Below are 27190 nucleotides of genomic sequence, written 5' to 3'. Positions count from 1 at the left end.
GGCCGCGGCGAAATTTATGAGCCTAAGACTGTTATCATTGGTCAACAGATAAAGACTATGTCTTCCAATGAATAAATAGAATTGCTTCCTCCCGATCTACGCATTTTCAGCTCCGGTGATGATTTTCACGTGATATTTAGTGCACTCTCCATGGGTTTTAGCGAGTGTGTCATAGAACTCTTCTTTAGCATCATCTGATTTATTGTTTGTCGGGGCGCATACATAGTAGTTAAAGCATATGCCCTTAATCCAGATAACTTGTTGCTTTTGCTTCCGACTCCATGTTTTGCCTTTCTGCAATGGATATGGTATTTGAAACAAGTGCCTGCAATACAGTCTACTGTACAAAATCTCCTTTCTTCGGAATTTGGCCTCTAAACTTCCCGATCGCGATCTACATTTTGAGTCGATGTAGCTCTCGAGCAAGCAAACCAGCTCGTACCGGTTCACGAAGAGTTCGTACATTCCACTTATGAGTCTGCCATCTTAGGTATAGCTTGAGGGATACACCGTTTGACATTCACCAGCTCGCTTTGAGACAGACGCTATTTGAGCTGCCCTCACCTGGGAAACAGGCGCTCAAGTTCGCATGTCCTACACACTTAAAAAAGCACCGAGTTCGGAAAAACTTTGCCAAAATCTCAACAGTCGAACGTTCGGCAAAATTTTTAAAGAATAAAGATCTAAAGATCCGTAAACGTCGATTTGTACCATCGACATTTTTGCCGAACGCCCGAATTAGGTACTTTTTTTTAAGTGTGTAGCTTAGCTCCTGCAGTATGTGCATGAAGCATTTCCAGATAGGACCATCGATAGTCATCGTTTGAGTTAGATCTTCGAGGAGCCGCTATGTAGGGACTTGAGAGAGCCAGAACTGTATTAAGTGCTCCTTCCAGGTCATTCAGGTCTTCCATTTTAAACCCATTTTTTTAACGCATTATTTTCTAAGTCCCATTTCTTCTAAACAGCTGAATATATAATTCGATGCGTTCTTTTGATTTGAACAACATATTATCGAATCGGGTTTATCGTTGAGCAATTGGGTTTAGGACAATCAGAACAAAGTGGAAGCACCTAGCAGAAAAGTTACAATTTTTTTCGATTCAGTTTATTACTATGAAATCAAATGACTAATTACACAACTCTTCAGGTGAAACGGATGCTACAGTGTCACGAATCCATTGCAGGTAAGCACCGACATCCACATAGACGGTGGGATAATTGGGATCAGCACACGATACAGCCCACGACACTATACCGTAGATTGTTTTGTCTACTACAAAAGGTCCACCAGAGTCGCCTCGGCACGATCCACTGTGTTTTTCGTTATTTCCAATGCAGTATTGTGTATCGGCATTTAAAGTGAAATTGCGATAGATTGTCTGGCATTGTTCAAACGGTAAAACTGTCAAAGTAGTTGCTCGCAACGTGAGTGACATTCTACCGAGAGTTAAGTGCGTTCGACCAAAACCACAAACTCTACCCAAACTACCAGGTGATATTTTTTTACCCGGATCGGGAAGTAGGGCACACGTTATAGTGCTACCATCAAAGTTTAATGGTTTTTCTAGCAAAAGTAATCCAATATCGTTATATGCTTCATTATTTGGCAGAACAGCATATTCGGGGTGCACAATAGCCTGTGCAATTTTTATCACCACACCTTCTTTATCAAGCAGCTGTGAACCAGCACGAACCGTTGAGTTTTCTTTCGATATTTCTCCTTCAGCACAGTGACCGGCCGTCAGGATCCACTTAGAACCAATGATCGTACCACCGCAAGCAAACAATCCATTGATGAATATTATGACCTGGTAGGGTGCCTCCTGTATGGCTATTTCGGTTCCACTAATGATGAGACTTCGCCGATCCAGGTGTGTATATGCTCCGTTTAACAGAGCTACACTGTACACCAGTAGAATGGTGTAAACTACCTCAGTGATCATTGCGGTAGGTATAGTAAATGATTGGAAGTTTCGGTGAATAATATTCCAAGCTTTCTGTGTGCTCGCACATGCATATAAAAATCGCATTTATAGTAATCAAAAGCATGCCGAATTGCTGATTTGTAATTACAAAACCGTACTGTTGCGATTGTGAATCATATATACACCATTTTTTAACTTCGGTACCTAACTTGGCTTCAAACAAGTAATTCCTACCCACAAATAGAAAGTGCAAAATGTCATGTATGGTGACAGGAGAAACCATGACAATTCAAGCCAAATATGTACATAACCCATATCAAATAAATTTCTCACTGTTTACGAACATGCACCTTTATTGTGAATATATGGTTACAATTAAATCATTCAAAATATTCGCACATTCCCCATCGCTAACTGCAATTTTCCTATTCGAATACCGTTACGACAAAAGTGGAATTGTTGATCAGCCAGACCGGGTGCCTTTTAACGGGTGCCAATATACGAACCTCATGTTTATATGTTGACTTATTAATGAAGTCAGATATTTAAATACTTTTTTCATAACGATAGTCTTTTTTATTAAAACGAAGAAAATGGTAGAAGAAAATAATGAAAAATAGGGGTTTTGTAGTATCCCCAGGGCCGCGCAAGACGTGAAGATGAAAGAGCGAAAACTTAGAGAAGGATACAGTCATTGAAGCAGCACTTACTAGGTTTGTAGTTCTTTTTTAAAAAGTCAATTATAACCGGATACGAATCCAACTTTTCACTGAAGTCCCTCTGATTCGTCGGTATTGCATACCTTTGAATCGCAGAGAATTTAGGTTACTATAAAACACCTATTTGAGCTTCCCAGTTGGGTTCGAGGCACGACGAGGATTTAACAAGTCAGTCGTCGTATGTTCTAAGTTCAACTGGCAGAAACTGTTATAATTAATAGGATCGTAGCACTACTCCTGTACTCTAACAGCTAGCTGGTTGCGAAGTCTGTCGTATAGAAAGTAGAAACAGAAGGCCAAGTTTCGAAAACAGAATGTAGAATTTTTAGACCCGTTTCATTAGTTTCTTTTAGGGTTCGTCTACTTTCCAGACAAGAAACCAGCATTATAACCAATTTTGATGCGAATTACATTCAAACTAAACCTGATATTGATATTTATGGATTTTCTCTTCGCTATTGAGGAAAAGAATATGTTAGAAAATTACTATTTTTACTATCTTTTCGAAAAATAGAAGTCTTCTTGGTTTTTCTACCAGTTTTGACTATGACGAAGAGAATCTGCTGATCGCTCGAAGTAACTACTTGAAATTTTGAGCTGTGATTCAAACTATTTCCATTTTTTTATAGTAGTTGGGTAGCTTTTGTACACGGCTCAAAGAATACATGCATAGATTTTTGTAAATGATTGCTGACTGTCCATGATAAACGAGAGAAATCTTGCTTATGACGATGTGAATTTTCGTATGACGAACTCCCGCAGGAGCATGATGAATTGTTCCACTGAAAATGTAAGTTCCGAAATATTTTTTCGGGCTGAATGGGTATACATGTACAGGCAAGATGTGTCCGATTTATCTGGTGTAAAAAACTTGAGTACTTACTGATTAATTCTTATAAAAACTCGCAATAAAGTATGGATCGTGTTTACGTATGACGAACAGGGTCCGTGACCCTACCATTTCCTTCGTCGATTGGAAAGACTATCGTTATAGAAAACGCTCAACGTCCCTTGGCTTCAAATCATAAACGACGCATGCAATCGCTTCAAAGTGGCTTGGCAGGTACCTATCTATTAATGCTGAAACAAGCTATTTTTTCATCCAGCACATAACATTTTCGGACATTAGAAGACATTTAATGGCCTCAGTAAACCTTCAAATGTTGCCCTCACGTTGGTGTTGATTTCTGATGTTTTGTATTATTTGAACTACAACATTTCAAGGAAAATGAATAAACATGTACACTATGGAAAAAAGCATCATTCAGTATCGAAGACTGTAGAAGCAAAGAATAAATTTATTCAATTCATCATATGTCATCAAAATTATCAATATAATGGATGCAACAGATTGTGCCACATGTAATTAACTGCACAGCCCTTCGGTTGAAAATGGCGCTACAGTGTCACGAATCCATTGCACGTAAGCGCCAACATCCGCATAGATGGTAGGCATTCCGAGTTCAGCACATGATATAGCCCAGGACACAATACCGTAGACAGTTTTGTCTACTATGAACGGCCCACCAGAATCACCATTGCACGATCCTGTGCTGTCTTTGTTATTACCAATGCAATATTGTATATCTGCATTCATAGCGTAACCGGTGTAGGCTTTCTCGCATTGATCAAACGATAAAACTGACAAATAAGTTGCACGCAACCTGGTTGTCCTCATTTCAGGAGCTAATTGGGTCAGACCCCAACCGGAAACTCGTCCTAAGCTACCAACTGGTAGTTTTTGCCCTTGTCTTGGAAGCAAAGCACACACAACAGTGGTACCGTCGAAGCGCAGTGGCTCATCTAGCAAAAGCAGTGCAATATCGTTGAATGTTTCCAATTTTGTCATAACAGCAAAGTTTGGATGTACAATGACCTGTGCAATTCTTCTCACAACTCCTTCCTGATCGAGCAGCGGTGAGCCAGCGCGAACACTTGAATTTCCTTGCGCGAGTTGTTTTTGAGCACAGTGACCGGCGGTCATTATCCATCTGGAACCAATGATTGATCCACCGCAATTAAAATTTCCGTTGTAATATATTATCACCTGGTAGGGTGCCTCCTGTATGGCGATTTCCGCACCACTAATTATGAGATTTCGTTTGTCACGTCGAACATGATGTGAACATGTTTCGTTTAGCAGAACCGCACTAAGCACCAAAATAATGGTGCAAGTTACTTGGACTGTCATTGCGCTGGATGCCCTGGTTGACGATTCCGGTGAACAATTGAAGCTTTCAGTGTGCTTTTACATGTTTATAAAGGTTCCAGCTTGGGATTCATACTATGTCGAACTGCTAAGAACTAGTAATTACCAGCTAATTACAAAACTCATAATTAGATTGTGTTTCATTGTTTATAAACACACATATAAGTGTTTTTATAATTGAACGATGAATTAGTTAGTGTTAAATCTAATTACATTAAGTAGTTTTTAGCAAATGAAAATTTGCGCACCATCTATAGTTGGACAGATAGGAAACCGGACATGGATAATCTTTCTCGGGACGAACTACGAACTGCTTAGAGGACCAACCATCGTTCGGACCGTGAGAGCCGGACGACTGCAATGCGCTGCGCACGTAATGAGAATGCCGCCCGAACCCCCAGTGAGTCAGAATCAGAGTGGACCTATTTTTCATTACTGGTCAGGCACCAGTGTCTGATCGATTTAAACTTGACGCATTTATTTTATTCCTGCATTAAGCCTGAATAACCCTGATCTTGTAAATGTGTGCTAGCAAAACGATGCTTCTATTCTGGTTTTGACATTTGTCGACGAACATTTGAAGAGCGTAAATTAGCCAAATGTCACAAACTGAGTGAGAGTTGTACAGTTTTACCGATCTTTCAAGCGCTATGAGGTTATGGCACAATGGGGTTACTCATACCTTGTGTTTTCTCGTCTTTGGATACTCCCGGGCTGCCGAGCGGCCCATGCTAGAATCCTCGTAGAATGACTGCGCGAATGTCGTGCTTCCCCGGCTGGACCGTTTATTCGTATCATTTTCGATGATACGGTGAACATGGTAGCTTGTGTATCATTTGTGTCTAGTTTAAAAGTAGCTTTATTGTGTGAAAACAAGTGCTATTAGTGATCTGTTGCAGTGATCTGACGGCAATTTTAGTGATATTAACAGATAAGTAAAAGTTTCTTTGCATACTTTTGATTTATTCTGTTTATCAACGGTTTAATTCTAAACCAGCGCCGTACATAGTGCCTATGAAAGTAGACGCTACGGCCGGCGGCTGCTTGAAATTTCATTGTTGTGTTTTTTTCATTGTTCACTGCCTTGAGTGTCTGCCGTTGCTGCTGGACGAGTCCAGCCGGCGTGCGTGTGTATGCAAGTCGGGATGGATTGTGCAGCATGTGGTAATGTAATTCGGGCCAGCGACGATCCAGTTGTTTGCGTAGGTAAATGCAAATCTGTATTTTGCAGAGTTTGTACGCCCCTAACAAAAATTGCTGCGAAAATCGTAAATGATAATGAAAATGTTGTCTTTAAGTGTGCATCATGTTTATCAGCCCAAGATAACGGTGGCAAAAATGACGCTGTCTGTAGTGAGCTGACTGAGATGATAGGTAAATTATCATCTGTCTCTCAGTCGCTTGCACACAGCCAAAGCGAAATTGAAAGCCAGATAAATAGTGCAATTTCTAGTGGTATCGATAGTATTTTGAAATCTATCAGTGAATCTCTTCGTGAGAGTATGGTAAACATTGAAGCCAGTGTTGCCAAAAAGCTGGATGATTTCAAAAAAACTATTATTGATAACATGAGTCGGGATATTAGTGTAGCCGCAATGAGTAGGAAAAGAACGCGAAATGAGCGAACGGTTCACTCTGAATCGGACTCAAATCCCAGTAAGAAAATTTTAATTATTCGTGATAAGCCGATTATTGACAATTATAGATCTGATGACGAGGTTTTTTCTAGTAATAATAAAACTTACGCGAGTGTGTTAGCGAGTTCATCCGGGAATACGGTAAATAAAGTCCAGCAAAAAGAGAAGCGTAAGGCTCGACCAGTCATTGTAATTAAACCGGTTGAGTCTTCTCAATCTAATGAAGATACTAGATCTTTTTTAAAAAGAACATTAGATCCAAAAAAACACAAAATTAGTAACTTTAGAAACGGGAAAAATGGTTCGATTATTGCTGAGTGTGCAATAGGGGATGACATTGAAGTCGTGAAAAATGACATTCAAAGCAATCTGGGTGAACAATTTAACGCTGTTATTCCTACAATTGCTAAACCGAAGGTTAAAATTGTAGGAATGAGTGATCAGTATTCCCCCGATGTTTTCGTTGACTTGCTTAAGAGTCAAAACGAGAACATCGGCATTAATGAAGTAAAAATAATTGCGCAATATGAAAATCCACGCTTCAAATATAACAAATATAATGTAGTAATTGAAGTTGACAAAGACACTTATAAAAGTTTGATGAATGCTGGTAAAGTAGGCATCGGGTGGGATAAGTGTCCTGTTAAAGAGGCCGTTAATGTTTTGCGTTGCTTTAAATGTGGAGAATTTGGCCACAAAAGCACGGAGTGTGTTAATACTGAAACATGTTCTAAGTGTAGTGGAAATCATAAAACATCCGATTGCTCTTCAACTGAATTTAATTGCGTCAATTGTATAAAATCAAATAAAGAACTTAATATGAATTTGGACGTAAAACATCCAGCATCTAGCTCACAGTGTCCGGTTTATCGGAGACTGTATGAAAAAAGAAAGAGCAACATATTGTCAAGTAAATAGCAACAAAAGGAATTGCAATGCGATGGGAAATTAGAAATAGTCTATCTGAATATTGCTGGTTTATCTACAAATTATGTTGCTTTGCGACATCTTGTAGAAATAAAACGTCCAATGTTGGTAGCACTAGCTGAAACTCATATAGTGGACGCTGATGCCTTTGACCAATATAGTATACCGGGTTATAAAGTTGCTTTTTGCCTTTCGCATTCCAGGCATACTGGTGGTGTTGCTATTTACGCCAGGGAATCAATTAAATTCAACATTCGTACAAACGAATCTGTTGAGAATAATTGGTTTCTAGGGATTTCAGTTGAAAGAGGCATGACGATTGGAAATTATGGAATAATATATCATTCCCCTAGCTCAAGTGACCAGCGCTTTTTAGAAATTTTAGACAACTGGTGGGATAATTTTATAGACTTAAATAAACTAAATATTATTGCTGGTGATTTTAATATTGATTGGCTTAGTGGACAAAATTCGAATCAATTAAAGCAGTTAGCAGATTTTTACAACTTTAGACAAACAGTTTGCCAATTTACAAGAATTTCCAGACACAGTCGAACGTTAATTGATCACGTGTTTTCGAACTTTGACATGGTACATTCTGTTACAGAGGCCGATTACAAAATTTCAGATCATGAGACAATTTTTATTTTGATCAAGAATGACCAAACCCGTGATGATAAAGTAAAGATAAAGTGCTGGAATAGATATTCGAAGCAGGCAGTGTCTCAGCTTGTTTCGAGAAGCTTGGATTTTCTTCCAATAACTGGTGATGTGGACCACAAGGCAGCTGTTCTTACCAACACGCTGAAAGAGTGTACCAATAAGCTTGTTATTGAAAAATATGTGGAACTACATAATACGAACAACTGGTACTCTTTAGATCTGACACGTTTGAAACGGGAAAGAGATAAAAAGTACAAGAAGTTTCGTAGAAGTAATAGTAGTGATGATTGGAGTAGATACACAGTCGCGCGTAACGTATATTCACGAGCCTTGAAAAAGGCTCGATGTGATTATATACAACGGAAGATTAATCACCATCAAAACAACAGCAAAGAGTTATGGAAAATTTTAAAACAGTTAATAAAATGTAAAGATAACTCCCCGCGCTCCATAACTTTCAATGGCACTGAAGAACAATCGAGTCGAGTAATAGCGAATAAATTTAACAGTTATTTCGTTGATAGTGTTCAGCTGATCAATCAAAGTATTGACTTGGTCAGTGAACCTCACGAAATAATACAGCCGATTTCTAATATCAGATTTGATGGATTTCGCCCTATTACTTTTGCAGAGTTGAAGGATATTTGTTTTTCTTTAGAGAAATCGGCTGGTATCGACAATGTCAACGCAAAAGTAATACAAGATTGCTTTCATGTCATCGGACGCGACTTGCTGGATCTTGTTAATGAATCGTTGCAAACTGGGCACGTGCCTAAAGTTTGGAAAGAATCGCTTGTGATTCCTATTCCCAAAGTTAATGGAACGGATAAAGCCGAAGAGTACCGTCCTATTAACATATTGCACACATTAGAGAAAATCCTAGAACTTGTTGTCAAAGGCCAGCTAATGAATTATTTAAACAGTCATCATTTGTTAATTCCAGAGCAATCAGGGTATCGAGAGGGACACTCTTGCGAAACTGCATTAAATCTGGTACTAGCAAAATGGAAAGAAAAAATCGAAGCTAAAGAAACTATTCTTGCTGTATTTTTGGATCTAAAACGCGCGTTTGAGACAATCTCCAGGCCCTTATTGTTACAAACCTTGAAGCGATTTGGTATTGGAGGGCTAGCATATAAATGGTTTGAAAGCTATTTATGTGATAGAACTCAGAAGACTCGCTTTGATAATTTTAATTCTGAGTCCATAGCTAATACACTTGGTGTACCGCAAGGGAGTGTATTAGGGCCGCTTTTGTTCATAATTTATATAAATGACATGAAACGAGTTTTACGGTTCTGCGACATGAATTTATTTGCTGACGACACTGTTTTATTCATTGCGGCTAAGGATCCCAATGAAATTGTAACACTTCTGAACCAAGATTTACATTATCTTTCGGATTGGTTAAAGTTTAAACAGCTTAAACTCAACATTACCAAGACAAAATATATGATTATTTCAGCCAACTCCAGACCAGACGTAAACGTTGTAATTGATGGTGAGGCAATTGATCGCGTAAATGAACTAAAGTATCTTGGAGTAATCATTGATGACAAGTTAAATTTTAAGTCTCACATCGATAATGTCATCAAGAAAATGGCGAAAAAGTACGGTGTTTTGTGCCGCTTAAAAAATGAATTGACAATTAGTAGTAAAATTCTTTTATATAAGTCAATCATTTCACCGCATATAGATTTTTGTTCATCCATCTTGTTCCTTGCAAACGAAACACAAATATTGAAGTTGCAGCGTTTACAAAATAAAGTTATGCGATTAATTTTAAGATGTAATAGATACACTTCCTCACATATTATGCTGGACGCATTGCAATGGCTTTCTGTGAAGCAAAGAGTTTATTTTTTGACAATGGTGTTTCTTTATAAAATTCTTAATGGAATGCTGCCTCGATATTTGTGTGATCGAATTGAAAGGGGAAGTGATTTGCATACGTACAACACTAGAAACGCGGAAGATGCGAGAACACCAAATTTTTTGTTTGGAAGATCACAGAACTCTCTGTTGTACAAAGGAATTAACTTTTTTAATTCGATGCCGCGACAAATAAAACGTGCAGCAACAATGGCAGAATTCAAAAGGCTATGTATTTTACACATTAAAGCTACTTTATAGACGTAATTTGATTTATTTTTTGTATTGATTCAAGAAGATTGTATATTTTTTTAATTTTTGTATATTTTTTGGATATATTAAGTTATCATGTTCACTGATGATGATGGATTTAAAATTGTTATTAATTTAAAAAGTATAGAGAAGACTACACATGTTTGAGCCACGCGCGCGAGAACAGACATAGATAATCTTGAAATTGAATGATCAGGTTAAAGTCCTGAACAAAGGGTTCGGAGCAGCAGCTGGACAGGCTTGGGTTCGCTTGTGGACTTTGGAGCTCGTATACCATCGCTCACGGCGGTACCGAGTACCAAAAGACTGCAGGATCTCCCTCGTAGTTCTAGATCGTTATCTAGAACCAATTCTGACCAGCTGTAGCTCAAAATATTAGGTTCGATTCCTAATCAAGTCCAGATAATTTTCGGGTTGGAAACGTTTTGGACTAGCCTTGGACATTTTTTGAAATTTTGATATTCACTTGAAAGTTTGATATGTCTGTATTAGAAGCCAGTTCGCTATTTGTTTTTATCACCTGGCTACATTGTTATATCATAAATATCTTAATTAGATAAATCGTCCCGCTCAAACCGTTGTAGGGGTATGAGGTGGGACCATCATCATCATCATCATCATCATCGTGCCGTCACCTATCGGTCGAACGGCGACGATCATAACGGGTGATTAAGATTTTTCTTATTTTCTTCCTTTTCGACACAATCTGTCGGATTCTGCCCCTTCCGTGTTCCCGGAGCGGGGTCTTGGTTTCACGCGCATACTGATAGAACTCCGCGATTGATGACGAGGCCTCACTCCAAGATCAACGACAACCTCAATTTTTCCTCTGCTTTTCACTTTCGTAGCACTCACGATTAACGGTATTGCTTACCTACTTGTATTGGTCTTCTGCACTCTGTACCGGCATCGAGCAGGATAATGGGCTTATTCCAAAACTCTCTTCTAGCCCGTCAAACATCATTTACGGCCGAACGTAGATGTTCGCACTTGCACTCATTTCTATTTTCTCCGCCTTCCGGTTAACGGTTGTAGCACCGGAGACCTCTTCTTCGAGCGATATTATCGTAGCACCGCACACGACGTAGGATTACACTCGCGCCGATTCGTTTCGTAGGTCAATCAAGAGAAAAATCCGCACTTTTTCTCCGCATCGTGTCGAAAAAACGTCCTACCTTTTTCAATGATGTCAACCGCAGAACCGCGGTTCTTCTTTCCAGTGGAAAGTTTCCACTGACCGTTTGTCGTCAGTGCTGTCATCCATTTTAGTGCGCGCCTACTGCACGTTTGAATGGTTTTGCCTCAACTTTGCATTAATATGACTTGTAAATTATGTTACGTAACACAACTCTACGCAGTGGCAATTTTTTTTGTGAAGAACAAAGTGGTTCACGAAAAAATGCAAAATTGTCACTTCCTTAGGAAATGTGCCAGAGACTTCGACGACTAGCTTATCGCTACATGATTTCACCAACGAGAGCCTCTCTATGCTCTCCAGATCTTGCCCTTGAACATCTTTCAACATAATCCATATTCCAAATAACAGAAAAAACAGATTTTCTCTGTTCAAAACGTGTCGAACGCCAAAGGCTTAGGCAAAAGGGTCCCCGGCCCATTTTTTTTTGTTTAACCGCTAATCGATTTAACTTCTAATGATATTAACTAGTTTAATCGCCAAATTTAACAAGTAAATCTACAAATAACAATAAACAACCATAGCTCGTTAACTCCTTCCCGACAAAAAGGTTTGTAGAAGCTGGTCGTATTGGACGAGAATGAGAGGATTTAGTCTCTCCGTGATGACGTCTCCATTACTAAGAAGACAGTCAACTGGATTGACTTACGTATTATGGACTGATTCAAAGAACTTCCTTGCTACCAATACTACGGATTCGACGACTTTACTTTGCTTCCGGTATCCAGATTGCCTGTGGCTTGTTTACAGTCGGACGGGATCCGTTTTTTCCCAATGCGGTAATATTATCTGACCTACAACATTTCAGGGAAGATGAATAAACATGTACACTATGGAAAAAAGTATCGAAGACGATAGAAGCAAAGAATAAATTTATTTAATTCATCATAATTCATCAATACTATCAATATAATATGTCACATGTATTTAACTGCACAGCCCTTCGGTTGAAAATGGCGCTACAGTGTCACGAATCCATTGCACGTAAGCGCCAACATCCGCATAGATGGTAGGCATTCCGAGCTCAGCACATGATACAGCCCAGGACACAATACCGTAGACGGTTTTGTCCACTATAAATGGCCCTCCCGAATCACCCTTGCACGATCCGGTGCTGTCTTCGTTATTACCAATACAGTATTGTATATCGGCATTCAAAGCGTAACCGCCCGAGGTGTAAGCTTCCTCGCATTCTGCAAACGATAAAACTGTCAAATAAGTTGCACGCAGCCTAGTTGTCCTCATTTCGGGAGCTAACTGCGTCAGACCCCAACCGGAAACTCGACCTAAGCTACCATCTGGTAGTTTTTGTCCTTGTCTTGGAAGCAAAGCACACACAACAGTGGTACCATCGAAGCGCAGTGGCTCATCTAGCAAAAGCAGTGCAATATCGTTGTATGATTCCAAATTTCTCATAACAGCATAGTTTGGATGTAGAATAACTTGTGCAATTCTTCTCACAATCCCTTCCTGATCGAGCAGCGGTGAACCGGCGCGAACACTCGAATTTCCTTGCGCGAGTTGTTTTTGAGCACAGTGACCGGCGGTCATTATCCATCTGGAACCAATGATTGATCCACCACAATTAAAATTTCCGTTGTAATATATTATCACCTGGTAGGGTGCCTCCTGTATGGCTATTTCCGCACCACTAATTATGAGATTTCGTTTGTCACGTTGAACATGCTGTGAACATGTTTTGTTTAGCAGAACCGCACTAAGCACCAACATTATGATGCAAGTTACTTGGAGTGTCATTGCGCTAGATGCCCTTGTGGACGATTCCGGTGAACAATTGAAGCTTCGAAATGCTTTTACATGTTTATAAAGGTTCCAGCTATTGGGATTCAAACTATGCCGAACTGCTTGTAATTACCAAGAAGAAAGAACTAGTAATTACCAAGTAATTACTAAACTTATATAACTGCGTTGTGTTTCATTGTTTATAAACACACATATGTGTGTTTTTGTAATTTTGGTACATTTAATTGGATGATTAATTAGTCAGTGCTAAGACTAATTAGATTAGGTAATTTATAGGAAATGAAAACGTGCGCACCATTTATAACGGAACAGATAGAAACTGGATATGGTGAAGGCGAACGAACTACGAGCTTCCCTGGGAGTAGACCAACCTCGTGTTTTTCAAAAAATATTCCCTGGGAGTACCAAGCTAGACGACTGCAAAGGGCTGCGCGCGTGATGGGAATGCCACCTGACTCCACAGGGGAAATGATTCTCGATAGCGATCCGGCTGAAACAAAGCTACAAGCCAGGTAGCGTGTGGCCGTTGATTGCACCTGAGCTAAGCGAAGACGACTTCTATGTACAGCAGAGAACATCAATGAATTAAGGTGAAGTTAGTCGTCATCAGTTCTGCAAATTTCAAAAGCAGTTTTTTTGTTTGAAATAAAAAAAATTTCATGAAAATATATTCGCTGTATTCAGATTGGCAAGAAGAATGCAGTGAATACATTTCTACAAACAGAACCCCGCCTTTGGGCCCATAAACTGCTTTCGAAATTGGGCTCTCCGACGAAAAGTAAATGACTGTTAATTTCTTGTTAAGGTAAATTATAACAAACTTAATGAAACATATCGCATCCTAGGACAGGACATGCCAAGTCTCAACCGCGGCGTTGACCTAAAATTGACCCAATTTCTGATTGGCAGAAAGCGACAAGCAACCGTTGACTGGAAAATATAACGGGGTATCACTTTCAGTGTTGCTGAAACTCATTAGTAGGAATACGAATATAAGTTATTATCTCCGAATTTTGATTTCTTTTGTATTCTGTAGTTCTATGCTTGGTTCTATGTTAATATTGTTTGTACAAAATGAAATGCAAAACATGATTTCGGTCGCATAAACTGTGCGTATTCGGGAGCTGTAGTTCGGCAAACGAAGTTATTCTTAAAATAATATGTGCAGGCAACAGTGGCGCAGAGTGTACAAAGAATTTTCAACCGGGATGGCGGTCATAATGAAAAGAAGAGTAAGAAACCAGTTGGCACGTCCTGTCCTAGATCGCATCACTTAACCTTGCCATACTGTCCTAGATACATCGCTTAACCTTGTCATAACGCACAAAGTACGTTCCATACCGTGTGCTGGTTTCACCCGAATACAAAGCATACTTGCATCTTGACAAAATAAATATTCAATTGCAGGGTTTAATGGACAACGCAACCTACATTAGGGCAGACTTCAGCCTCCTCAACAAGAGTAATAAACTTGATTAGCTTCTAGCTGAATATAATCGCATCTGATCATTGCGTTTCCGGTATTGAATTCTGGCATGTCAGATTTACGGTCAGATCATGTTCATTGCATGATTGCGTTAAAATATTGAAATATAACAGATACAGACGATTGGTTGTGTGCATCATATGAATTACAATACAAACAACATGTGTGACCTTTTTTCTCGCAGCTAGGTAAAATTTAACACTGTGATCGACTGCTGAGACTGTTTAGAGAACAAAATCTTGTGATCAACGCTAAAGATTCACTGTTTGTCATGATCTGTGCGTGTGGCGATAACTCACAGATTTTATCAAAATCACTGTTCTTCCATCCCTGGACAAAAACCTTTATTTTTAATGTCGGATACGCAAAGGTTAGTAAAAATATAATAAAACAGATTTGCTTTTATATTTTTACTTTCTAAATTTTACATTCATTGTTCACAAATCGATATCTCCGATTAATCCTAAACACCAGTAGACTGCCAGATCCAATTCCTCATCTCAGGAACGTTGGCATACACTCCGGAATAGTGACTCGAACCGCAACCGATTCCGAACGATACCACCCCGAGAAGCATTCCGCGGCAAATCAGTGGACCACCCGAGTCACCCTGACAGGAATCCTTTCCCTTTCCGCCTGCACAAATCATCCTCGATGTTATTGTGTACTTTGGTCGGAACTGGCTTTCACAGACGGGTCGCTCGACTAGAAATATTTTAACACTTTGCACGTTTCGCGGAATGTCAGTCCCAGATGCTCTCAGCAAACCCCAACCGGAAACCTTACACTGCTCATTTTCGTAAAAAGGATGGCCGTAATCGGCAAGGCGAACTGCAGCAATGTTATTTCCAAAGCTAAAAGGGCTTTGCGCCTTCAGTAGCGCATGGTCATAATCCATTTTATACTGCACATTAAAGTTCGGATGAGATATGATTTGGCTGACACGATTCACCACTCCACCACTATTACGATATGTAGATCCAGCTCTTAAGGACAGACTTTCTGGCTTAACCGATTCCATACAATGGGCTGCTGTGAGTACCCACGATGATGATATTATCGAGCCACCACAGACGTGGCCAAACCCTTGAAGGCTTATCGAAACCAGCCAGGGATTATTGGCAATATTGTCGTTATAGCCTCCAATAATTCGAGCCTGCGATGTGCCACTAGGCTCAAATTGATTGGATTGTACTACTAGAAGAACATTGAGTAACCACCCTAGCGACAAATGGAGTTTTTTCGTGAAGTGTTTCATATTTTTAGTTGCAATTGAAACTAGATTGCATTCGGCGAATATCACTTCTTTTACACAATGGATTCTTAATCTGATTAGTTCTGAAATTCGCGCTGTATCGAACTTGTTTCACCAATTATTCACGTTTCTATCAAACAACCCACCAGCTAGTTAAGGATGACGAAACTGATCATAAAAACTGCCAAAACGCTGCAGTCGTTTGTGACATTTGACATCTTGGTGCTATGTTCGTCCAATGAGAAGGTCGCTCAGGACCTCTCAAACAAACTTTCGGAGCTGCTAGCAAGTCACTATCCTATCGATATGTGTTTCGAGGTTGACCTGACTATTTCAATTGCTTTCTGTTAATGGCAGAATTTATGACAAATTAGCCTCAAATGAGCAGCTCATAGTAAATGATTCTATACCAATCCCACCAACCTGACTATAACCAAGTTGGCCATCTAACCCGAGATTCGCTGCGCTACATCGGTTTATCTGGAAAACCGCGTTCGTGCATTATCTGCCATAACTGGTCTCGATCGAGTGGATCGAATGCTGCTTTGAAATCAAGAAAAATGTGATGCGTAGACACTTTGTACTCCCGACATTTCCGCAAGATCTGTCTGAAGGTAAAAATCTGGTCGGTCTATGCGCTAGCCCCAATGAAGCCCGCCTGGTAATTCCCTACGAAACCCTGTGCTATCGGTGAAAGCCGGCGCAACAAGTTTTGGGAGAGTACCTTGTAGGCGATGATTATCAGAGTTATGCCGCGATAGTTGCAGCAGTCAAGCCGATCGCCCTTTTTGTAGATGAGACAAACCACTTCTTCCATCCATTGCTTCGGTAGCTTCTTTCTGTTAAATCTAAAAAATAACCCAGTGTAGAGCCGTTGCCAGTGCTTCTCGGCTATGTTTAAAATACCGGTAGGCAGCCCTTACCAGCAGCTTTGTTGGTCTTCAGCAACCCGATTTCTTGTTTGACTTCTTGAATATCAACTACTGGCACCTTACTATCTTCCATGGGCACTCCTACCTTAAACTGTATTCCACCTTCTTCTGCAACTGCGCCATTGAGGTAATCGAAGAACTGCTTCTACCTGTCGACCACCTCGCGGTCGTATGTGATTAGATTCCCTCCGCTCGTTCCTACACGTGATAGACTGCGGTGTGTGACCCTTACGAGATTGGTTCATCTTCTCGTAAGATTTGCTCGCGTCATTGGCCGGGAATAGCTGTTCTAATTCTTCACGATCTCAGTTATCCTTTTGGCACTCTTTACTCCTGAGGATCGTTGTCAACTGGGTTCGTATTTATTTGACAAAGATCTCCCTAGTGGCAATAATTCTCTCCACCGTTTGTTGATACTTCTCATCAAACCATATAGTTTACTTCGGGGCTTTTCACCTAGTGATGTGGTAGCAGCCTCTCCGATGATTGCGCGTATTTTGCCCCAACCGTCTTTGAGGTTTGAAGCATCTAACCCGTCAAAAGCAGACATTATCTCATTCAGTATTTACACGTAGTTCTCGGCGGATCGCAAGTTATCTAGATGCATCTATCTGATGTTCAGCTTCGGAGGATAGCGTTGACATTTCTGGAATACGGTTGACAGATTTGAGCATATATATACTGTTACTAGGTCAATATCCGCGCCCCGTAGGGAACGTATGTTTGTGATGCTAGAGAAGAGCGTGCCATCTATGAAAACGTGGTCAATCTGGTTCACTATACGTTGGTCTGGTGATTCGTCATAGGGCTTTGTCGATATCTTTGCGTGGGAAAAAAGTTTTCATAGTATTCTAGGATAGTATTCTGACCATCTTGTAAGCTAGACTGTGAACTACAGTCAGTGACTACCCAGCTCATATTCCAAGCGAATATAGTCATTGGCTGCATTTTCTTCCTAGCTTTCATAGTTTTCAGAGCAGCAGTGTATCGTTAATGTTTGCTTGTTAATAGATTCAAACGTTGATTTTTGATATTTTGGCCCAGTTTTAATCCATGAAAGATAACCTGATGCGTTTGGAGGATGATGAATAACTTCCAAATTTCAATTAGTGAAACAATATTGGGTACTGCCCAACAATGGGCAAAGTGACAGTAAATAATTTGTTAATTATTGTCCGAATCAAAGGAAAAGGTTTTTTCTCTTTCAGTTCAAAATAACTGAAATTTGTTTTTGAGCGTCTTAGCAGAATTCGAAAGTTGAATGAAAGCAGTCGAAACTATTTTGAAATTTATTCTAATTTCATACTATTGCAACAAATTCTTGAAAGAATCCTAGAAGATGACGATTACATGCATCTATTATTTTTCTTGTCAAAGGCCAGACCAATTGCATGTATTTATCGCAGAGAAAAGGAACCAGATGGAACCAGAAATGATACCTAATTTCATTCAAATTCCTTAAAGTAAGAGGAAGAAAGAAAGCGTGGATCTTGCTACCAAACGGTTTCTATATACCGTGACGCAAGTAATTCCGATCAGCTCCTAATTCCGATCACTCAACTAAAGTGGTTGATTTTTAGAAGATTGAAATAAAATTCATAGTTTAAGAGCATGCTTTGATAATCAGGTTTCTCATTAGTATGCTTTTTGATTCAATCTTCTAAAAATCGACTACTTTAGTTGAGCGATCGGAATTAGGAGCTAATCGAAATTACCTGCAGTCACGGTAAATAATGATTTAATAACAATTCGCTCGTAATGGTTATGTGATACTCCGGACCATCAAGAATGAACTAATGGAATTTAGACAAGAAGCCAAGCTGCAATAAGCCAAGAATATAGCAACTTATTTCACTCTCTGAAAATAGTTTAAAAACTCCAACTAAAAAAAATAACGGTTTAATAATATGTGGATAATACTTGAAAATAAAGACGTGTAGTTAGATGGTTTGCCTAAAACAACAGTTGTAAGATTAGAAACCGGAAACCACACGACCCCGCACCTTTTAGCTCTTTTACTCAATTTCTAATTGGAATATTTCATGGAGGCGCAAAGTAGGGGCCTGGGATGCCCAGAGCTACGTTGACTTGATTTAATTAGCTCCAGGCCGTGGTTTCCTCTGCTGTACGAAGAAGTCGTCTCTATTCCACTCGGTCCATGGCCGCAATTCGCCAGCCACGTAGTCTGCGTAGGGTCCGCAGGTCGCCTTCCACTTGATCGATCCATCTTGCTCACTGCGCGCTCCGCCGTGTCGTTCCAGTCGGATCGTTATTCAGAACTTTTTTAACCGGGCTGTCGTCCGACATCCTCACGACGTGCCCAATCCATCGCAGGCGACCGATTTTTGCGGTGTGAGCGATGGGTTCCCTAAGCAGCTGATGCAATTCAGGGTTCGTTCGCCTCCTCCATGTTCTGTCTTCCATCTGCCCTCCGTCGTAGATGATGCGCAACACCTTTCGTTGGAAAACGCCAAGGGTGCGTTGGTCCTCCACGAGCATAGTCCATGCCTCATGGCCGTAAAGGACTACCGGTCTAATCAGCGGCTTGTAGATTGTGAACTTCGTGCGGTGGCGAATTTTGTTCGATCGCAACGTCCTACGGAGTCCAAAGTAGGCACGATTTCCTGCCATAATGCGTCTTTGTATTCCTCTGCTGGTGTCGTTGTCTGCGGTAACCAATGAGCCCAGGTACACAAACTCTTCTATCACCTCGATTTCATCACCGTCTAAATGAATCCGGGGAGGGAGGTCAGCATTCACATCTCTAGAACCTCTTCCTTTCATGTATTTTGTAATCGATACATTAATGTCAACTCCAATCCGTTTGGCTTCAGCTTTCAGTCCGATGTAAGTTTCCGCCATCCTCTCAAAGGTACGTGTTATGATGTCAATGTCGTCAGTGAAATCAAGAAGCTGGACGGACTTCGTGAACTCGTGTCTTTCCCCGCTCTTCTTATCACACCCTCCAAAGCGATGTTGAACAGCAAACATGAGTGCCCATCACCTTGCCGTAACCTTCTTCGAGATTCAAAAGGACTCGAGACTACCCCTGATACTCGAACAACACACATTACTCGATCCAGCGTCGCCTTGACCAATCGCGTGACCGAAAATCCGTAGTAGTGCATAATCTGCTACGTTGTACGCTCTTTTTTAGTTGCCTTCGCAATTTCATGCCCAAAGGAAAAGACGCAACTATTTTCGCAATCAAATTTCACTACCAATTTTATATCGACAGATACGCATTCTACCTGCGACTTGATCAGTGTCTGTAGTTCGAAAACAGACAGTGATGAAGCCTGCAAGTCGTAAGCGAAATGCGTATCTGTGGAAATAACATAAATAGGTAGTAGAATTTAATTATGAAAATTGTTTTGATTTTTCTTTCATTCTATTACAAAACAAAACATGCATTACTGGTTGAGGAACGAAAAAAGGACAGTCGACAAAGCTGGCAGAATAGTCAAAAAGGAGCAAAAGGGTTTTATTTTTTGCCTTATTAGAATTTCCGGAACCAAAGTTGATGTACAAGTGGCTGAAAGAAAAGGAGAAAAGGAGGGTAGCCCTGAACCAAACGGGATACTCAGCTAATAATAAATTAAAAAACAGTTCCATATTCTTAGCGAAACTCCTAGCTGTTATGTTAAACAGGAACAACAATCAACTGAATCCATCAAACACCAACATAGTCAAAAATCCAGCTCCGAACAACTGAAACACTAGCGTAGATGCCATAGTAATCAGCTAAGCCGCACTCTCTCCCCCAAGAAACGACTCCGAATTGCATGTCATTGCAAACAATTGGACCACCTGAGTCTCCCTGACAAGCATCGTTGCCACCTCCTCCAGCACAGATCATATTGCTCGTAATTACCTCTGGATAGTATTTCTTCCTGCAGTCTTCAATGCTTCCTATTTTCACGATGGCACTTTTCAACGGTCGATGTTCTTGTGTTGGATCTTTCGTTAAGCCCCAACCGGCGATTTTACACTGTTGGTCAATACGTAGAGGATGCTCATAACTGGCTAATTGAATAGCAGCTACTTTTGGACCTAGTTCAAACGGTCTCCGTGTCTCTATGAGCCCATAGTCCATATCCAGTGGTGAAGCACGCTCGAAATCGGGATGCTTTATAAAACGTCTCACCTTTCGCATTACTCCCCCGGAATTCTTGTTGTCTGATCCAGCTCGCACCACTAGATCCTCCTGAGACTTTATATCATTCAAACAGTGCGCCGCTGTAAAAACCCATGAAGGGGTGAGCAAGGAACCACCGCAAAAATGTCCTCCAAATTCACGACTAGATATCGATATCAACCAGGGATTATTTTCTATTTTATCCAATTTACCGCCGATTATTCTACTACTGGATTGCATCCACCACAAGGCGGCCGCAGATGATTGAACCATCAGACCTGCGGCCAGCAACAAATCGAAACAGCATCGAATCGTCCATCCAGATAATAGTTTCCTCCTGTTCATCTCACAATTTGTATTCTTTATTAAGTTGACCTTCAAACAGTGTTAGCAAATACAGCTTCTAGACTATATAGCTTCAAGCCCGTTTATCATTTGATAGGCTATAATGCGTGTCTGATTTTCAATTTGATCTACCACAGGCCGTATTAAAATTTACTGTTAAAAAATAAAGGTTTAGTAAATCGAGCTTCACAGAAAAATCAAAATGCTTCTAAAATTCGAACTGCGCCTGTCGTCAGTTCTTCTGATCGTATTGAAAATTATACGAGCAGTCCACGGCGTCGTTGGAGGCAACATCGAGTTAGTCATCTCGGTACCTTGGATAGTTTCATTATCAACGAAACAGACGGGCCCGTTTTGTGGAGGAGTTTTACTGGAGAATGACACGGTACTAACAACCGCCTTTTGCTTAAGTAACGGGATAAAACCACATGATATTATCGTTCGGCTGGGATCGGATTACGCCAACGGAGGAGGAGAAACTTCAACCGTTGAGGTCGTTCTCATTCATCCCAAGTTCAATGCCGCCACCAAGGACTACAATTTTGCGCTACTCAAAATGAGCAGAAGTTTTAGTAAATCTCAAGTTATATCAACTATAAAACTGAAAGCAACTACTGAACCGCTGTTCGTGGGCAAAAGCTGCCTAATAGCCGGATACGGGTGGACATCACCCGACGGTGGTTGGCAAGCTGATTACAGACTGCGCACTGCTAAGGTGTCAATCATAAATAAGGATTTCTGCGCGCAGAGGTTACAACCGTCGGTAATTACCGAGACGATGCTATGCGCAGGGACACCACTGCGGGAAGGTTGCGTCGGTGACGCTGGAGGACCGCTAACATGTGATGGTCAACTCGCCGGCATAATATCATGGAGCAAAGGTTGTGCACTGGGGGAGTCGATCGGAGTCTATGCAGATCCGAGCACTGTTAAGAGTTGGTTTAGAGAAGAAGGCATGCCGATTTGAAGTGACTTGAGATACTGCATAACAAGAGAAAGCTTTAGTAAACTTCGATGTCAATTTCAATCAATAAATCTGCATCTACTCGTTTGCTTGTTGCATAAATTAATGCCAATTCCATCGAAGAGCTCACGTTTGGCTCTATTAACTTTTCAAGAAAAATAACCTAGAAGTTTTTGCGACAAAACTTGGAGTTTGAGCTTGGGTTTGAGTTTGAGTTTGAACTTGCGTTGGGCTTGGACTTGAGTTTGAACTAGAGCTAGAGGGCTACGGCTAGAGCTTGTTAATCCGTTAACAAACAAAAGTTATTAGCGTTCAAAAACTGACCAATTTTCCACTATTTTTAATTTTATAATCTTACCTTATCGTAAGACTTAGTCCTACGTCAAAACAGCGAAACAGGGAAACAATGTGATCAAACAATAATCTCCACCAAATTTAAACCTTCGGCAGGCCAACATCGTAATTACCGATTCTCATCACCAAGTTTTGCTCAATTTATAACATAAATAAAATCCGTTCCAATACTCAAGTTCTGTGCTGCTCCAGTTGACAAAAAGACTTCTTTCTTATTCGCATCAATACTAAGTGTTCCATCCTCTAGGCTCAATTTTCCACTACGGTAATCCTGGAAAACAGGCAGTTTCCGTGGTCCCATTACCGGATTTTGATATCGCAAGATATCCAAAGCATTTAAATCGGCTACAATAATAAACCACATAAACTAAAATTGCTATAGAAATCCTAGACGATATATATACCTTTGTATCCGAGTTGTTTCGCCAGTTTTTCCTTAAAGGTTTTACTCGTATCGCCTTCTGCCAAATTTAGATTAACAGTAAAAAGTCCTGAACGTTCAACCGGATTTTCTAATGTAACTGCTACGCAGGGTTTCACCGTAAACACGATGAAAGGAACACCAGGACGAACTTCTTCCTTCGTTTTTTCCGGCGCATCCGGTTCGTCAGTAAACCTAACACCCAGCGATTCCAGCTCGAGTGTATTCTTCAAATAGTCAATGTTTTTCTGCAATACTTCACACTCATCGAAGTCCAACGTAACATTCATCGCACTTTTTCCCGGACCTCCCGCGGATTCAACGCGTTCTCGTATCATTTGCGCAAAGGGCATCACACGTTTCATGTATTTTTTCAAAACTTCTTTTTTGCCCAGCTCAACCGCAATCTGCTTGTTGTCCGGAAGACCCTTTTGTTTTTCAAACAGCTCTCGCATTGTGTCCAGCACGCAAGACTGCCAGGGTGGAAACGATTTCGCTACCCAAATGGTGGCGTCAGTCGGTTTCATTACCGGAGGAGCAGATTTCCCAGCTTTAGCTTTAACCTGAGACATACTTTTCAAATTCAAACGGAACGAATGAGCGGCATCCAACAGATATGCAGAGCATTTGATTTTACTTTCATCAATTGCTCCAACCTGTGGCCAGGATGCTTTCATTATGCTGGATTTATTGCCGAGCAACTCCCAAACATGTTCCGCAACGTGAGGACAGATCGGAGCAATCAGCAATGCTTGTCGACGGATGAATTCCACTACCAAATCTACATGCATTCCAGCGGATCCACAAAATTCTCTGTACTTGTCTCGTGCCGATTGGAATTCAAAGAAACCTGTTCTGAGAGCCTCTTTGAAAAGCATCTTTTGATAGAATTCGTCCGTTTCCTTAGTTTTTAAATTCATTTCGCTGACAAAAACACTATCGTTAAAGTCGTCCTGCTTTCCCTTTCGCAGTGCAAATTTCGAAGCCAGCGTTTCCTTAACCCATTCGATAAAAGTGTACAGTCTTAGAATGCCTGCTTCCGCAGTGCTAATAACAAAGTTCGCATCTTCGATGCTGTCGCCGGCATCGGCCAGACAGAGCCGCGTGCCATCGGCGCTAAAGGTGGCAATCGCTTCGTAAAGCGTTAGGAAATTACCCTCCGACTTGGACATTTTAGCCGAATTCAACAACAGGTGCCCATTGCAGCGTATTCCTTGAGGCCACTTAGATGCATCGTTTGGCCAAATGGCAACGTGGTTATACAAGAAAAACGTCAAATGATTTTGTATCAAATCCTTACCCGAAACGCGAAGATCTACCGGATACCTGTAAAAAGACAGTGTTGTTCTAAATTTGGCTCTAGTAAAATAAAAAAATTAACCCTAACTTACCAATAGTTAAACTCCTTCTTCATTAGCTCTAAATGTTCCGCTTTAATTTTGTTACCGGCCGGCAGTTTTGCATCACTAAAGAAAATGTAATCCCAAACGTCAGCAGTCATATCCGCCGGTGTAATACCAAGCGGACTTGGCTTCTCTCCTCGGAAGGAACCACCTTGCAGCAGGTGGACAACCGTATAGAACGCCATGTAGATAGTAGAATCCGACAAGGACTCAATCAGCCACTGTTCGTCCCATGGAAGCTTCGTACCCAATCCGTATGTACGCGAGCAGGCATATTCATGCAGCCAATCGAGACAGTTCTCAAAGTTCCGCATCACTTCATCGTGGAACACTTCCACTGTCTTCAAATGATCGGTGGTAACCTTCTGCCAGCTTTGCTCCCCGTAGTTTAGATACCATTGATTGCAGAGAGCTACAACGCAAACATCTCCCGAACGGGAAATGATCGTCTTTTCCGGTTCATAATAAACGTCCGCCTCGTTTCGGTCGACGAGATACTTTTTGAGATCCTTTTTAACATCTTGAACTTTTTTACCGGCATGTTCACCCACCAGTAAAATGCCATCGTAAAATCCTTTTAGATAGACCAACTCTTTAGCTTCTGTCAGCTTTTCGCGATCATTCTGACTTTGAATTTTCAATTTTTCACACGCAGTAACGGCACTAAGTTTACCCAAACCGGGAACCTCTATAATCGGAATTGGTTGGAATGGCAGAACCATCTCATCCGTAAGCGAATACTTCTCGCGGAATGCTGCCTTCTTCTGTAAATCCATTAGAGCAGCGTAGTCGTCTGGAGAATCGGAAGGAACCGAAGTAACAATACCGGTACCCTTGTCCTCCTTAATAGATAACATCGGAAGCGTATAAATAATTTTATTCGGAGTCAATGGAGCAGACAGAGGTAAACCGAGAATTTCTTGTCCCACTAATTCAGCAATTACTTTCACCTCACCTTCAACAGCAGTGAAACCTTGATAGGCCATATTCCTAGCGGCTCGCCTCGTGCATATCCAAACCTCTCCGTTGCGAGTGGTTTCAAACGCGATATACTTAATGTCCGGATGTACCCAACAATTCGTTTGACCGTACATGGTTTCCGGTCTTAGCGTACCGCAAACCAAGTAGACGGATGTTTTCAAGCCGGCCAGCTTAGTCGGCAACTTGCCAGTAATTTTCATCTTTATAAGCGTATATTCCTGTGGCCCAACACCTTCTCCGGAAGATCTATCATGGTCCATGCAGGGTTGTCCGTCCTTAGGCGAAAATATTGTATGCCTTTTACCGTACATGATCTTTCCCCGTGCCTTCAAATGGTTAAACTGCCATCGAACGAACGAGTCGAAAAAGGGATTGGCATCCGTCGTAATAAACGTGCGCCTCCAGTCGATGTGGCACCCTACAGACTTCAAATCCTGAATGGCCAGCGGTGGGAAGTACTCCAGCCAGTGATCGGTTTCAGCGAACTTCTTAATTTCTTCATCAGAGAGACCTAGACTTTGCATAATCTGCCACTGGTATTTGGCCCCGCCCGTTTTTGCCACAGCTTTACTCTTCTTTCCTTTACTTTTATCCTTCGGAATCACATCTTTCTCTTCAACAACAGCAATTATTTCATCATCCCTTGGAAAAACCGGCGGGCATCCAAAGTCTTCCATCTCACGTTTAAGTTTATCGGCACAAGCTTTGATTGGCATACCGGTGCAATGAAAACCGAATGGAAACAAGACCTGCTTCCCTTTCAGCCTTTGGTAACGCACCGCAAATTCCGCCTTGGACAATGAAAAGGTGTGACCCAAATGCAATCTGCCGTTCATGTACGGAAAAGGAAAAGTAACCAAAAACTTATCATCGGAATTTTTCCTCCCAGTCTCCGGGGCATCGTTTTGATGTAGCCTCTCTTTTTCCCAGCGCTCTTGCATCTCCCGTTCGATTTTCTGGAGGTATTCTACCTTAAAAGTACCTTTTCGTTCCGTCGCCTAAAACGGATGTGCATTATCAATCAGTGATATTTCATCAGCTGAATCACCTAGTGAACAAGCTAAACTTACCATTGTTACGTATGGTTAGTTTCCTTTGATTCGAACAGATCACTTTTGCAGGCTCACGCAAATTTTCAAATGAAATTAAGCAGCCTGTTACCACATGGAATCAACTTAAAATTCTCGACAATGAAAATTCGGCACCGAAACCGAAACACACGCAACCGCTGACGTTGACATTGGATAACGATTTCCTTTGGCTAGAGACAAGCAGACTCGCGCTCGGCACGAGCTGAACTGCTCGATTTTTTGCAATCTAGGGTATAATGTCCACTGTTGTGACTCGGTAGTTAATTTTGCAAACTGACGACCAATATTTTACTACAGATTGCTTACATTTATCTTATGCACGCTTCGCCGCACGTTTACGCAATTTGTTTTCCTCTATAGAAAAATTTTCCCATAAAAAATCCTTTCCCGATGTGCACAAACCACTAATACAGTGACATATTAGCCAGCCTTAAACCGTGTAAGGGTCTAGGTAAGGGTTCTGTTTTGCTGGAATCTCGGCTCGAACAGAATACAAAAAAGACAGCGGGGTGCTATCCCTAATCTTAACGAACGGTGTTTGACAGTCGACTTAACGAATGGCACTATTGCATAAAAAGCGCCCGCTTGATAGGTAAATTTGCTGACAACATTGTCGAGTGAAACGTATGCAAT

At 40.9% G+C, this 27190-nt stretch overlaps 6 protein-coding genes across 6 annotated transcripts; all 6 read right to left on the bottom strand.

The window, feature by feature from the left end:
• Window positions 1-1130: 1130 nt before the first annotated feature.
• LOC128740824 (trypsin-6-like) lies at window positions 1131-1946 on the bottom strand. The gene has a single exon (XM_053836389.1). It carries the CDS (start codon window positions 1944-1946, stop codon window positions 1131-1133), a length of 816 nt encoding a protein of 271 aa, XP_053692364.1.
• Window positions 1947-4013: 2067 nt separating this feature from the next.
• On the bottom strand, window positions 4014-4838 carry LOC128740823 (trypsin-6-like). The gene has a single exon (XM_053836388.1). It carries the CDS (start codon window positions 4836-4838, stop codon window positions 4014-4016), a length of 825 nt encoding a protein of 274 aa, XP_053692363.1.
• Window positions 4839-12350: 7512 nt separating this feature from the next.
• LOC128740822 (trypsin-6-like) lies at window positions 12351-13154 on the bottom strand. The gene has a single exon (XM_053836386.1). It carries the CDS (start codon window positions 13152-13154, stop codon window positions 12351-12353), a length of 804 nt encoding a protein of 267 aa, XP_053692361.1.
• A 1982-nt stretch (window positions 13155-15136) lies between these two features.
• On the bottom strand, window positions 15137-15931 carry LOC128740821 (trypsin alpha-like). The gene has a single exon (XM_053836385.1). It carries the CDS (start codon window positions 15929-15931, stop codon window positions 15137-15139), a length of 795 nt encoding a protein of 264 aa, XP_053692360.1.
• Window positions 15932-20533: 4602 nt separating this feature from the next.
• LOC128740820 (trypsin 5G1-like) lies at window positions 20534-21271 on the bottom strand. Its single transcript, XM_053836384.1, has one exon. The coding sequence runs from the start codon at window positions 21269-21271 to the stop codon at window positions 20534-20536; it is 738 nt and encodes a 245-aa protein (XP_053692359.1).
• A 1470-nt stretch (window positions 21272-22741) lies between these two features.
• LOC128744578 (leucine--tRNA ligase, cytoplasmic) lies at window positions 22742-26693 on the bottom strand. The gene is made up of 4 exons (XM_053841693.1): window positions 26537-26693; window positions 24474-26464; window positions 23066-24408; window positions 22742-23006 (listed from the first exon to the last, which is right to left on the bottom strand). The coding sequence occupies exons 1-4, from the start codon at window positions 26537-26539 to the stop codon at window positions 22798-22800; spliced, it is 3546 nt and encodes a 1181-aa protein (XP_053697668.1). The 5' UTR covers window positions 26540-26693; the 3' UTR covers window positions 22742-22797.
• Window positions 26694-27190: the final 497 nt, after the last annotated feature.

The sequence above is a fragment of the Sabethes cyaneus genome, chromosome 3, assembly GCF_943734655.1.
Source record: "Sabethes cyaneus chromosome 3, idSabCyanKW18_F2, whole genome shotgun sequence".
Taxonomy (NCBI): domain Eukaryota; kingdom Metazoa; phylum Arthropoda; class Insecta; order Diptera; family Culicidae; genus Sabethes; species Sabethes cyaneus.
This window is presented reverse-complemented; position numbering and strand designations above follow the sequence as displayed.